Source organism: Sander lucioperca, chromosome 13, assembly GCF_008315115.2.
Source record: "Sander lucioperca isolate FBNREF2018 chromosome 13, SLUC_FBN_1.2, whole genome shotgun sequence".
In the NCBI taxonomy this organism is placed as follows: domain Eukaryota; kingdom Metazoa; phylum Chordata; class Actinopteri; order Perciformes; family Percidae; genus Sander; species Sander lucioperca.
The window spans coordinates 29,964,858-29,980,043 of NC_050185.1; the positions used below are offsets into that span (position 1 = coordinate 29,964,858).

At 38.9% G+C, this 15,186-nt stretch overlaps 2 protein-coding genes and 1 non-coding gene across 3 annotated transcripts; 2 read left to right on the top strand and 1 right to left on the bottom strand.

Annotated features, from left to right (window-relative positions):
* Positions 1-331: 331 nt before the first annotated feature.
* pgrmc1 (progesterone receptor membrane component 1) lies at positions 332-7,968 on the top strand. The gene is made up of 3 exons (XM_031308091.2): positions 332-671; positions 5,092-5,247; positions 7,312-7,968. The coding sequence occupies exons 1-3, from the start codon at positions 377-379 to the stop codon at positions 7,404-7,406; spliced, it is 546 nt and encodes a 181-aa protein (XP_031163951.1). The 5' UTR covers positions 332-376; the 3' UTR covers positions 7,407-7,968.
* Positions 7,969-11,454: 3,486 nt separating this feature from the next.
* trnal-caa lies at positions 11,455-11,566 on the bottom strand. The gene is made up of 2 exons: positions 11,529-11,566; positions 11,455-11,500 (listed from the first exon to the last, which is right to left on the bottom strand). It is a non-coding gene; the product is annotated as a tRNA-Leu (tRNA).
* Positions 11,567-11,734: 168 nt separating this feature from the next.
* On the top strand, positions 11,735-14,539 carry LOC116055995 (cytochrome c oxidase subunit 7B, mitochondrial). The gene is made up of 3 exons (XM_031308094.2): positions 11,735-11,898; positions 13,047-13,162; positions 14,333-14,539. The coding sequence occupies exons 1-3, from the start codon at positions 11,754-11,756 to the stop codon at positions 14,414-14,416; spliced, it is 345 nt and encodes a 114-aa protein (XP_031163954.1). The 5' UTR covers positions 11,735-11,753; the 3' UTR covers positions 14,417-14,539.
* Positions 14,540-15,186: the final 647 nt, after the last annotated feature.

Below are 15,186 nucleotides of genomic sequence, written 5' to 3' on the forward strand. Positions count from 1 at the left end.
ATACAATTAATACAGGAGGGATTTCATGTGTTTAAGTTGTTTCAGTTATTTATATGTATGTTTGACTATTTTCTGACACAAATAATGATTTTTTTAAAAATAAAAAAATGAACACAATCGACAATGATAATTGCAGCCCTAAATTAAGAATATAAAAATAAATATATGTAGCCTATATTGTGATAGTTTATATATAATACAATATCTGGATCTATCAATCTATCTGGATGTCGATCACTTTTTTTGGTACGCAGCGAACCTGATTGGTTTAAACCGTTACCAGACGCTTCTCAGGCTGCAGCTGATTGGTTTAGGATCCATGAGCTCTACCAGTCCCACCCAACACACACACACACGGACAGAGAGAGGACCCAACATGGCTGAAGCAGAAGGAAGCGAAATAACTTCTGGTGGTATTTTTCAGGAGATATTCACCTCCCCGCTAAACCTGACCCTGCTCAGCCTCTGTTTGTTCCTCTTGTACAAAATCTTCCGCGGGGACAAACCACAGGACTTCGGCGAGGTGGAAAAACCGCTTCCTAAACTGAAAAAGAAAGATTTCACCCTCGCAGAGTTGAAGCCCTACGATGGAATCCAGGATCCGAGGATCCTCATGGCTGTCAACGGGAAAGTGTTCGACGTGACCAGAGGGAAGAAGTTTTACGGGCCAGGTAACTTTTACCCGAGCAGTCCAAGGACGTATCAAAATAACGGAGCAGTCACCATTAAGGTGGTATGACCTGTTATGTCGTCACCCTCTGGTGTTTTGAACGTTACGTCAACAACGGCCCATGAGATGGCCGTTGGCTTTGATGTGATATTTAATTGATGCATTGATGGCAATTCGCTGACATTATTACCAAATATAACTCGAGTTTTGTAACTTGTCTGGAAGTTAAAGCCACACCCCCTTTAGTAAGCTAGCTGGCCCCGTTTCACAGCAGAGGAGCTGCTGTAGCCTGGAACCATAGATCGTCTATGAGAGAAGTTGAGTTACTGCGTAGTAAACAAAATAAAATAAAAACTGCCGCCGCCATGTTTTCAAAAGTGCAGTGGGAAAGGGTCCAGGCAAGGCTACCAGAGTAGGGATTCTTCACACGCTAGGCTTATGGTGGCAGTGGTCGATGGTCGACCTTTTATCATATAGCTAAATTGCACATGAGAATTTTTTTAAACTAAATACAATTTTATAGCTAATTTATAACAATAATAGTGTTGGTCAGTTTGTCTGCTTGGCAATCCCATGTTGCAGCAATACAATTGAAGTGAGATGAACAAACAGAAATGTATCTTTTTTGGTGAAACAGCTCTTTTGGGACATTATTTGAAGTTCAAATAAAAGGTATTAAATTGCAATATATCGCAATATGGTTAAAATCGCATTAACATCGTATCATGCCATAAGTATCGTGATAATATCGTATCGTGGGGCCTCTGGTGATTCCCACCCCTAGTAGCGCCCCCCAACTGCGCTGAACACAAAAGAGCAAGAAACCCGTTGTAGCAAGTTGTAGCACTTCTGAATGTTTGTAACTCTGCGATCGCTGCAAATTCCATTTCAGCATGGTCAGCTCATCGATGTATAATAATAATAATGGAGTTGCATGTTCAGTGGAGTTGCTGGCCTGGCACAAATGGCAAAAACATTTCTAAGCTTCTGGGTTTACCGTCAATATATATGCGGCCCGCTGAATATGCGCAGTTGACTAAAGGGAAGTTTTTAAAATATAAAAAGTCCATGGTTAAAAATTCAGAATAGGAAGAGTCATATCCTACCTTGTTTGCAGTTGTCCGGCCACCAGTTTTACAGGCGCCTCTTTTACAACGGTGGCCTATGGTGAAATCCTTTTTGGGCCCCAGGGGGAAATTGTACGTTGCAACACCGAAAGTGGCCACTGGAATAAAATTGGCTGCAAGGCTAAGCGCATTTGCTGGGGGGCCTGGGTCAGCTGTGCAAACATCTGTATGTAGGGCTGTCCTCGACTAAAGAAATTCTTAGTCGACTAACTCTTATATGATTTTGTCGATTAATCGATTAGTTGATGTAATCGACAGAGCTGTGCTCTTTGAGAGGTGGTTAAGACTAGAAAAGCACAATATAAATGTAGTTAATTAACCATCTGTAAAACTGAGTTTCTCCACAATTAATCCTGCAAAAGCACCACTTTAAATCTTGTGTTTACCAGAAATGTGCTCATAAGTTTCTTGGAAATGAGTAATTAAGCATGAATAAGCATAAAAAATGACTCATCAACTAAAGAAATCTTAGTCGACTAAGACCAAAACGACCGATTAGTCGACTAATCGACTAAGAGGTGGCATCCCTATCTGTATGATTATGTACAGACCACAGGGAGTCAGATGGCCCATTATTCTTGGTAAGAAAGAGACACCACACTGGGAAAAGAAGAGGCATTTTGCCGAAGGGTGTGGAAAACATGAGACATCACTTTGTCAAAGCTAAACAACGTTCTCGTGGAAAGAGTGTTCGTAACATCGAGAAGCAGACAGAAATTTCGACATGGAGAAACGCACGTCTTTCTATCCATGATTCTATTCATGCTGTGAGGTGCCGGGAAAAAATGCAGCGGCCTGCGGCGAAAAAGTTGAAACGGATTCAACTTTTAGAGAAACGGAACACGATGTCATCCTGCGGTGACCAATCATGTAACCGCCAATCAGTCCGTCCAACGAGTAATGTCAGTTCGTTTTGAGGCGGGGTGAGAGTCCCGTACAGTAAACAGGAAACATCACTGCCTCTATTGCTGCCACAAGAAGGTTTTAAAACACTATGAGGGTAAAACAATTAAACACAAGCACTGAACTGCCCGGGAGTTTGTGTAACAGCTGACTGTTTCCGTCTCTTTCCTTTCTCTCTTTTCCTGAAATGAAGCTTCCTTCAAGTGCGCTCGGAAATGTCAAGATCTAAAAAAGATCTGACGGAACAATCATTGGGAAAATATCAACAAAAATATAAATATATAAACTCTACTTGTGCTACATTGAGAGGTTGAAGAACATAACAGAACGTCACACAAAAAGGCCATTTAGAGACACTCCTGCGGCGGATCGCTTGGCCATGTGTTCTCTGAAATTAAAAAAACGTCACTATCATGCTTCATAGATTCTGTAGTCTCGCTTTGCCAGACCCTCCTCCAAAGTGTGCTGGAGTCTGGCTACTCCGCATAGCATTCGGGGATGGGAGGAAAACATGCTCTGGTTTAATGGCATTTCTTTAAACCAATCAGAATCGTCTTGGGGCGGTGCTAAGCACCGGAGAAAAGCCGCGGTGTCGCTGCAAAATAAACACAGAAGGAACTTGTTTTGGTGGAACATGTGTACGTTCAAAAGTAGTTTTAGTCGTACAACAGAAAACTCAGATTGGACAGATAGTCTAGCTAGCTGTCTGGATTTACCCTGCAGAGATCTGAGGAGCAGTTAACCATAGTCCTCACAAATCCACCAGAGGTTAGAACGCCAACACGAAGGAAGCCCAAGGCAACAGATATCCGGCCTAAATGAGTGAAATCCGGCGGATTTTCCGGCGACAACGGCGCAATCCTGGAATGCGAACGTCGTAGATATAGATTATAGACTACAGTTTCTGTAACCTGGACACAGACGCAGAGTTTGACCTCTTTGTTTTTTATCTTATCTCAGAGATTGTTGTAACCTCTGTTGCCTGTAACCTCTGACCAACATATCTTACTATCATGCAAACTTTTTCAACGCACTGCACGCCCAGTACTTAAGCCTGAAATCCTGCTTTGGTTTTTGGTTAATAAAAAGAATGCTATATAATTTAAAATGCGTCCATGGGAAAAGGGTTTGGTGCTCAAGGACACTTTATTTTTTTATTATTTTTTGGGGGGCATTGTAGGCCTTTATTGACAGGACAGCTGAAGAAATGAAAGGGGAGAGAGAGGGGGGGAATGACATGCAGCAAAGGGCCGCAGGTTGGAGTCGAACCCGGGCCCGCTGCGTCGAGGAGTAAACCTTCCTTATATGGGCGCCCGCTCTACCAACGGAGCTATCCGGGCGTCCGAGGACACTTTGATAGCACTCATGGCTGTTGAACCCTTTAGGACTGGCTGTTCTCCTGGTACACACATAAAATGACACCGTGATCTCACACAGTGAAGCCAGATGCTTCAAATGTTAAATACCATCTTAACACAAGCAACCATACAAGAACTTTAATTAAAATACAATTTAAAAATGGCAAAATATTTATTTAAAATCAGGAAATATGTGATCCAAGAATTTAATTTATTAAAAGAAGTAAAAAAAAAATGTCATCTTTCTATCATTTTGTGGAGTAAATGGTTATCAATACATTTGATAAAAGTAAATATTCACTGCTGCATGATAAAAATGATTTCTAAAAGGGTCATTATCAGTTAGAGATACGTATATATTATGTAGATTTGATGCAAAATCAAGTGTATGTTCAATGTACAGATATGATAATTCAAAAGATGTGCGTAGATGTGGAGACTGTAAATGCAACAAAGACGTTTTGGGGCCTGGATTTAAATACTGTATGATCTATAAACCCACCCGAATTTGTGGGTTGTGATAAACTGTGCAAGTCATTGCATTGCTTTCCACAGAAAAGGTAACATATCCAATCAGGGCAGTGCAATGTCCCATAATTGTTATTAGACCCTTTCTTAAAAATCTTTTTTATATATATATATATAGTCTAAGGCTATGTTCACACTTGCCGTCTTTTTTTGACAAGAAAAAGTTGACTAGGGCGCTTTTGTAATAAAACTCTGCTTGTCATTGGTCGGCTGTCCAAAAAGCGCTTGATGTGGGGCGTTTTTTTTTTTTTTTTTCAGAACAGTTGAACTTTTTTCAACTTCAGAAAGATGCTCTGAGCTGCAGAAAACAACGTCGGCCTTGCCGTTATAAAAAAGCACTCAGGACTTTTTGGAAAACACGCTTTACGCCTTAGGATTATAACGTAATTATAACGTACTTTTTTAGTAAAACAAGCTCAAAATTTCACTTCACTTTTCAGCAGTTTTGCCTGCTGCCATCGTCGCTGCTGCATTAGCCTCACTGTGTCTCTTTACTGTCTTGCAGACGGGCCGTATGGAGTGTTTGCAGGCAGAGACGCGTCCAGAGGTCTGGCTACGTTCTGCCTGGAGAAGGATGCCCTGAAAGACGAACACGACGACCTGTCGGACCTGAACGCCATGCAGCAGGAGGGCCTCTCTGAGTGGGAGTCTCAGTTCACCAGTGAGTACAGACGTTGTTGTAGTAAATTATACATTCGACGCCAAGGCCAGATTAATGGCTCGGACCCAAACGCCAACTGCCCTTTTTCAAATGCTTTTCCTGTTTCTCTTCAAAGTGTGACAAAATCCCCAAAAGTCTTACAAAAATCCACACGAGTCAGAAGAGAGTTTAATGTGCTCGAAAAGAGTTCAACACACAAAAAACCTGAGTAAGTTCAGGAAGGCTTACAGGAGATTTCTTTGTCTACAGTAGTTCTGCCTTATATCTGCCAAAAGAGAGACTTTTCCCCCAAAGAAATCCTCCAATTACCGTTTTCAGGACATGCTGCTTAAGAATCCAATTGGCTACTTTGTAGTCTAAGGACCTCCTTCTTAGGAAAGTCCTCTGTTGATGTCATATTGCTGACTATGATCTTTTTTGGCCGACTTCACGTTTCCCAGGCCAAACCCTCAGGCTGTTGGTCCTGTGCCAGTCTCTGACTGTAGCTGTGCAGAGGTGGGACTAGGTCTAGGAGGAGGAGAACCTGGAGTTTGTCTCTGGCAAGCACAAAACGTCACCGGGTCTATACCTCAGAGGCACACATCATATATTTGCCCTTAATCATAAACCAGATTTTATCACATTTTGACACAACAACGTGACAGTAGCACATTTAAATGCTGCAGTTATTGTGGCCAAAATAATGTCACGAGAAGCGGTAATATCACCAAAGTGTATCACACCGTAGTAAAATGACTTCACTCCATGTTTGCCTTGGGTTTGATCAAACCTGAACATCCACTGAAGAGCTGAACACATCAGGTCTGTGTGTCACCTTCCTCACATCAATACCTCCGTGTTTCCCACGTGGGTTTCTTTGACCGGCGCTCTTTTAATGACCTCATTCTTCTGCGATGGTTTAATGGCGTCACCACCTGCTGAACCAACTCCTAATATTTGCGTAACAGCAGTTGGATGGAAATGCACACAAATTCACATTTTCTATTGCAGATATTTTTTTGAAAATTCAGTTAAAGTTTGTGCTACATTTGGATGAATACTTGGCTGATGTCTCTACTTTTCCGCTTCCATTAATGTTTTCATACGTGTTCTGATTTCTTGTTAAGTGTTAATGTTTAAAATGATTATTATTAAAGCAGGAAGATGACATTTTGTAGACTAAATAATAAAGAAGATAATAACTCACTTTAGATCTAGTTCCAACAAATGAGGTTTCCCGGAGGACTCTTGATGGTTAACAAACAGACATTTGTGACTTTTTACTGGAAGCATCAGACAACAAATGAGATATTTAACTGTATGACTCGGGTGATAGGAAATGGCGTTACGTAAACAAATTCCAAAAAAGTGAGAAAGCTACAAAACATAATGCAGTGTCTCTGCCTGAGAATACGGACAATTAGGGGCTGCAGAGAGGATCATTGGAGCTGACCTTCCCTCCATCTAGGACCTGTACTGGTCCAGGGTCAGGTAAAGGGCAGCAGAAATCTCTGCAGACCCCTCACATCCTGGTCCCAAACCGCTCCCTCTGGTAGGAGATACAGGGCACTGATCGCCAAAACCAGCCGACACAAAGACAGCTTCTTTCCGTTCCGCTCAGAAATAGCCCCCACCCTCACACTGAACAAAGTCAACCACCACTGTTCTCCTCATCTACCTCATGTCTATTTCAATCTTACAATTACAATGTTGTTATTAATATATTATCATTGCACTGAACTGCCTTGCACTATATTTATATTTACATCTTAAATCTCAGACCATACTGATACTGCACTATTCCTTCCCTCTCTTCAATTGTTATTGTACATTTTTTGTAAATTTGTAAATTATATTGTATTGTTATACTGCATACTTAACAGTATTTTTTTTAAATATATTTCTTACTGTCCTTTCTGTTTTTTATTCTTTATATGTTAAGTGAGTGTTGTACTTTGAGAGCAAAGATTAACCGGAGTCAAATTCCTTGTTTGTTTGCGCAAACCTGGCCAATAAAGCTGATTCTGATTCTGAATTTGTCATCACCGAGACTGTAAATCATTTTCTTTCTCTCCTCTTCTACAGTGAAGTACGACTACATCGGCAAGCTCCTGAAACCAGGAGAGGAGCCTGCCGAGTACACAGACGACGAGGAGGGAAAAGACAAAAAGGCCGACTAGAAAATAAAAAGTTAACAAGACGGCGGGGGGAAATGATCGATGCCTTACCGATTCCATTTATTATTCCATTTATCTCACGGCATTAACCGTTAAAGATGCTGCGTTCTGTTGTAGAGCTGTAGTGTTGTTAGAGTTTATCAGTTAACTTCACATGGTTTTGAAGGTTCTTGTGGAGAGTCAAGAACTTGGACCGATTCCACTGACGGTTCTACATTACATACAGTACATAGTAGGTTGAGACTAGTTGGTTGTCTGAAGGAGAAGGAGATCCAAAGCTCTGTCGTACACTTTGTTAATATCGCTGCTGACGTTCTGCAGGTTGTACACATTCCTTTCTTCCAAAGTTCGGCTCAGCTCACATCGAAATAAATGATCTCAGGAAGTAGTTTCACTCAAAATTAAAACATATGGAGGGTCTGGAGCCAGAGGGCAGATTTAAAGTATTTTTTTTTTTTAACCTGGGTCTTTCCAAATAAACTTCAGAAATCATTTCAAGCGCTCGTCTTTGAGTCCAGACCAAAAGCTAGTTTTGGTTTAGCCAGCAAGTTCCACTGAAGTTAGATCTCTATTAGAGCTGGGCAATATATCGATATTGTATCGATATCGTGATATGAGACTAGATATCGTCTTAGATTTTGGATATCGTAATATCTTAATATGGCATAAGTGTTGTCTTTTCCTGGTTTTAAAGGCTGCATTACAGTAAAGTGATGTACTTTTCTGAACTTACCAGACTGTTGTAACTGTTCTATTATTTGTCTTTACCCACTTAGTCATTATGTCCACATTACTGATGATTACTTATCAAAAATCTCATTGTGTAAATATTTTGGGAAAGCACCGATAATCAACACTACAATATTGTTGCGTTATCGATATCGAGGTATTTGGTCAAAAATATGGTGATATTTGATTTTCTCCATATCGCCCAGCTCTAATCTCTATCCAGGGGACTCATTTCTGTGTTTACTTTGGCTCAGACTCAGAGACAAGTGTTTGAAATGATTCATGTAAAATGTAAGTTTATTTGGAAAGCTTTAGTAGGCTTGCATTGCCTGCCCCAATATATGTTTTATGTAGCCTGGGAAACCCCTGACGAACTTCTGGCAAATTTGAGATTTGCTCTCAGGGTCTGGTGTCAACCAGGCTATGTTTTATGGAGAATAAGACTCCATTCACACCAAATAAGGTGAAAACGCCAGTCCTCCCATTCATTTGACTGTGGGTAGTGTATTTAGGCGATGCCGAAAAGTTGAAACCAAATCAACTTTAGAGGAAAAGCAACTTGACGTGGCCAAACGGGTGACCTGCGATCAAACAAAACCCAATGGAGACACAAATGGCTGACATCTGATTTGGTGCGAATGCAGCCTGAACTCCCAGGCTGAAAAATCCAGGAAAATATCTTTTTAAGAGGATGCTGATGAGCTGATGTAAAGATTAAAGATGTCAACACATAAACACTGTTAAACAGATCTCTTTTGAGCACTTTCTCTTGATAAACATTTACTTTATTTACCGTTATATAAGGTGTGAACTGTCCCCAATCTTCAAACACATGAGGATGATGACGTACAGATGTTTTTGTAAACCCATCAAATGTATCTGCTGTTGTAAAATCTCCTGTTTGTTGATACATCCGTCTGATTGTGGATTTCGTTTGAGCCACTTCACCACTTCTTTATTAACTAATACTGAGATTTGTTTTTGGCAGATTTTCTGAGTGTAATACAATGACAATCCAGGTTGTTTGCTGCAGATCCTAACTGTATAATCCATTAACCATTGAAGTCATTTATCAAGCAAAAAATATTTACCATTCTCTGGTTTAAGCTTCTCAAATAATAGAATGTTTTTGCTTTTCTTTGCTTTACACATTTATAATGTGAATCCCTGTCAGATTTTTTCGACTGTAGGTGCAATGGTGTCTTGGATGCAGAAAATGATAAAACATGGACCCCTTACTTGCGTGCAGTACTGTTTGTAGTGCCCACAACTGTAGTTCATTACATGGTGCAAAGGAAACGTGTCCAAAAGTTCAAAGTACAAGAGAAATGGCTTCACTTGGGAAAACACTACAAAGGCTAAGCTGCTGCCACTTAAGGTGAATTTCAGAAGTGGGATTCTCAAAATCCTAATTTCATTTATTCCCCATTCAGTTAATGGTTTGTTTACATTCTTTTTGACACTAAAATGGTGGAAAAGAATAATTCATAACGAAGCCTCTGTTGTTTTCAAATTCTTGTCAACTAGATAATAATTAAAAACTGAGATTGCTATTCTGAGCATTTCTTTCAGCAATATTTTACAGTCCGTGTTCCCAGGCTGCAAATAATGATAAACCAGAACCTTTATTTTTCCCCCACAAATGTGTCTATGAAGTGCTGCAGAAACTTTGTTTGCAAGAAAATATTGTTAATTTGTAATCCTGAAGTTATATGGAAGAAGTTAGTTTTAATGTTAAATGTTAATTGTCTGTTAATATTTTTTTCTTCCCCACCATGGTCCACCAGATCCATTAAAAACACATTCAGTGAGGCAATATTTTCAGTATGCATGTACATACAAACTAAATGTCAATGTCAATGTTGATTAAATAAAGAAAACTACAAAATGAAGTAAGTCTGTTTATTTCAATACTTTTATAAGATTTGTATTTACCATGTAATGACAGAAATTGAATGAAATAATATGACCTGTTGATGCAACTAACTTGATTGGACGGACTCCCAGTACTCAAACTCTATGTTGATTGTAATACTTTTAAATAAGTGTGATTTTAAATGCAGGACATTTAGTTGTAACAGGGTGTTTTTACTGGTATTACTACTTTTACTTTTTACTAAAAGATCAAAGACTTCTTCCACCACTGTGTAATTGACGTTAGTTACGGTAGTTATAGTTTTTTCTTTTCACAAAATGTATTATTAAAGCATCTCCGATTTAAAAAGACAATTTTATTTCACTGTATTTAGGAAATCCTTAAAAAAATATAAGAAGTAGTAGTCGTAAAAACTTCTCTACACAATTCAAATCAAATATGACCTTTGACGTTTAAAGAAGTAATATTTTGTGCTTGTTAGTATTTGCATAACTGACTAGTTTTGTAATATATTATTTTTTATATTTTATGATATACCATTTAACATTTGATATTCTGTTATACTGAGGTACTATATTATTATTACATTGCATTTCATGCTTGTTAGGATAATTATCAAAGAATGGACATCACTGGAGTTCTCTTGAAAGTTTGTTTACTTGCAGCAAGTAGAGTCAGTTAACAGCACTTCAGCATAAGTACAGAAAATGACTGAAGATTGTTCGCAACAGTGTCTTTTTAAAGGAGTTGGGAGTCAAGTTAGTTATTCGGTTCATGCAATAAGTAGCTTTGCTTCTCATTTCTGGACATCCCCGGCATCTCCTCCACATGATGCGCTCTGCCCCCACGGATACATCATGTGCTCTTTGCAAGGTCGCTCAGCTTTCATGATTAACACATGAAAGACAGAAATACTAAAACAGCAGTTCGGATGCTAATGGTTTAACAAAAACTGAAGCAGAATAAATAATAATAAATATATATTTTATAATAATAAAATAAAACATAATTTTTCTAACAATGCTGTATCATATCCCATACTATACTGTTCTAGATCATACTGTATATTGTGTTAATATGTTATAGGTCTATCTTACCACATTATAGTAATATTATGTTGCATACTATGTTGCTATATTAATGCAGGCATCACTAAGTATCATTACACATTATATGTTATTCTCCCGTATGCTAGCCACACTACTGTCACTTTACCTCGTAAATTTGTCTTTTATTATGTCTCTGTATAGTTTTTTATTTGCACTTCTATTCTTATTCTAGTTCTAGTTGTATGCCTCGTATTGTTTTTACCTCCCTCTGTACCTGTACTTATTTCTGTCGTTGTGATGCTAAAACATCTAATTTGTCCTCTGCGGATCAGTAAAGGTTTATTTTTTTGCTGTTGTTATTTTTAACCATACACGAAAACAACAATAAAAAGGTATGTGTCAGAAGTGGGATTCGAACCCACGCCTCCATTCGGAGACCAGAAGTCCCGTTTCAGCGGAAGGAGCTTAATCCTTGAGTCTGGCGCCTTAGACCACTCGGCCATCCTGACACGGTGCTCACCACCGTTGTCTGTTTGCTTTTATCCATACAACCAGTATAGTTATCATATAGTTTGATGTTTTTGTAACAGTAATGACTACGAATTACGTTGAGTATGTGCTTCTTTTGTCTAATGTCTGAAAGTGCGTATTTGACTTTCGTTTCCACCTTTTTCAAAGTAAATTTTAGGTCGACTGATGCTCACATTGGCAATCGTAATTTCCGCTAACGTTAGCTACGTGTGGCGGCCATATTTATTACACTTCCGTTCTTCAAGGGTATCTGAAGGCACCAAGCAAGACAACATGTACCGGTTTGCTAAAGTTGCAGTCAACGTCAGCGGTAAGAAAACTAGTGTTTATATAAATGTATGTTATCTGTGTATATTTATGCCGCTCGACAGTTTAAATATCAGGCGACTACAAGTTTGACCGTCCTTTGTTTGGTGGGTGACCGAGGTCAGGCTGCTAAAGTTGCTAACCAAGCTAACATTAGCAACTCCCGCAATAGTCGTGATATGTCTTAAAAACACAGTTATTTGTCTCATTAAATACCCCGAATTATCTTCCGTGAGTCAAACTGGTTTGTATTTTAGTTTTGAGTTTAGCTATCACTCGTAAAAAGTATACAAAATGTAAGACTTGAATATGTTTTTAAATAAATAGAATATAAGAATAAGAAGGAAAACGCATGTACACATGCGTATTATTATTATTATTATTATTAGTCACATAAGTTGTGAACGCACCAGACACAAAACTGTGGGGAAGCAGTGTACATACAGTGTACATACAGTGTATATATATATATAAAATACATTTCACTGCCCTGATTGGATATGTTACCTTTTCTGTGGAAAGCAATGCAATGACTTGCACAGTTTATCACAACCCACAAATTCGGGTGGGTTTATAGATCATACAGTATTTAAATCCAGGCCCCAAAACGTCTTTGTTGCATTTACAGTCTCCACATCTACGCACATCTTTTGAATTATCATATCTGTACATTGAACATATTCATTCTTTATGCTTCACGATGTGCACCTTTGCACAAGGTTGAGGTGGTCAGTGTCTTGCACATTCCTGCACAAAACTGTATAGCTTTCATTTAAAAAAAAAAAAAAAAATTGTACGTATTTTTACTGTGTAACTATGTGTCTCCCAGTTTTAATTTCCACAGGACATTATTGCACTTTTTATTAATAATACATCTTGAATTTATCAAACAGATCAGCCATTGCACAGCAGGTGAATACATATGAAAAGTAAGCATGACGTACAGATCAAGAGAAAAGACTCTTTAGAGATGTTTTTGTCTTTAAAAGAAAGGGGCAAGGCATTCATAGTCAGTGTGTTGTAAAATGGCTTATTTTACCGAAAAAATCATATTGTTAATACTTGTGATTGCTGTGATGTGCAGAAGGGGCGGAGGACTTCAAATGGCAATAGTGCAGTATATTAATGCCACTGTGTTTTGTTGTCGTCCAGGTCAGGCCGCCAGGCAGGTGAGGCATGGATCCTCCGCCCCCCAGGACTTCCACGCCAAGTACGGCAACGGTCTGATGGCTGGTGGAGCTGTCTTCTGCACGGCTGTATGGTCATACGTAAGTAGTGCTGTCCCGTTAGGTCACATTTATTTATATGTACTATTACCTGGACACAGCAAAAGTGCAGTTTTTTTATGTAACTTTATTTTCATTTGTGTTGGTTAACATACAGTATAAATGACAGACATTCAAATAGTACAAAGCTGCACAACCGAACAACAATAATATCCTCTATGGCAATTGTAGTTATTCGATGGAAAAATAAACTTTGTTACTGTAAAGAACATAATATGGCAATGAGAATAAACAACAGTAATGATAGTATACCTCCCAAGGTTTTAGTGGTGGTGGAAAAAGAAGTTTGGAGTTCTGGGATTCTAGTCACAATGCTGAAAACCTTAAATTTAATTCAAATAAAATGCGTGAGAAATTGCAAATATTACAGCTTTTTAATGATCAAAACCTCCTTGAAATATGATGTGCTTCATAAACTACAAAATCCCCCACCAGTTACCCTACCTGAGTTGCTGCGTCTGGCGCTTATCGCTGCCAAGACGATTGTGATTGGTTTAAAGAAATGCCAACAAACCAGAGCACGTTTTTCTCCTATCCAGAAATGTTGTGTGGATTAGCCAGACCCTCCTCTGCAGCGCTGTGGAGGAAGGTCTGGCAATACGGGACTAGTGTGCAGTGTATTTCTGGGGACCTTTCGGTTGGATACTGTTTCTTTAGTCTTTATCTTAAAGGAACACGCCGACTTATTGGGACTTTAGCTTATTCACCGTAACCCCCAGAGTTAGATAAGTCCATACATACCCTTCTCATCTCCGTGCGTGTTGTAACTCTGTCCCACGGTTCCACCGGTAGCTTAGCCTAGCACGGATCCTGAAGGTAATCGTTCCAACTAGCCTACTGCTCCGAATAAGTGACAAAATAATACCAACATGTTCCTATTTACATGTTGTGATTTGTATAGTCACAGCGTGTACAAATAACAATCTCATGTGACCACATGAGAACTATATTCTCAGAAAGGCGAAGCTCTGCTACTTGGGCGGAGTGATATGATTGCAACACCTGAGCTCCGAGCAGATCGGCGTGTTCCTTTAACTTTGGCGTGAACTTGGATTTGTAGTTGAATTTCTTTGCAATAACAAGGTCTTCTTAAGAGTCCAAAAAAAGTGTGTAATTGCCCTTGGAAAACCCAATGTTCTTGTCTTTGTGCAGGTGCTGACTCAGACTGGCATCACCTGGAATCTGTCACCTGTTGGGAAGGTCATGCCCAAACCGTGGAGAGAGGCCGAGGAGTAAAGAGCCGCCATGACAGACCTGCATCCCACCTAATAAACCTTCTGGTTGTACAGATGAATAACAGTGAATGCCTGTGTTTATTCCAACATGTTACTTTGTCCAAATAAATTAAGTGTGATTCTACTGGTCATTGTTTCTTTTCTTTTTCTTTTTTCAAGCTGTGTGAATTCCCGGCACACAGAAGCTACCATTATCCATCACAGCTATAAACTCAAACTCTTAGTAGGTTTTTGGTTCCCTAAGTTGACATGTGTTAAGATGACGATAGAGTTGAATTTACATTTTACAAGTAAAAGCCATGCATTCAAGATTTTACCTAAACGAAAGTACAGATGTATAATCAGCCACATGTATATAATATTATAATTCTAATTAATCACTAACACATTTAAGAGAATTTTGTGTGATTAACATTTAAGAGTTTAATGTAGTTCATTTATGTGGAGCCAATTTAAGATACTTTCCAAATCCCATCGTTTTGTTGGTCTCGTCAGGTGACGAGTGAAAAGTAGTATAGTAAACTGCATCATATATAAACATGTTTTTTATGATAAAAGTAACTAAAAGTCAAATGTAGAGGAGTAAAAAGTACAATTGTGGTCTCTGAGGTGTAGTGAAGTAGTATAAAGTAGCAGAAAATAGAAACACTCAAGGAAAGTACAAGTACTTAAGTAAAAGTACTTGTAGTGTATTTCCTGCCTTATCATTGAGCTGATGAAGTCTTCAGGGGAGCAAGCCCAATCCAATCAAAACTGTTTTAACAGCAAAAA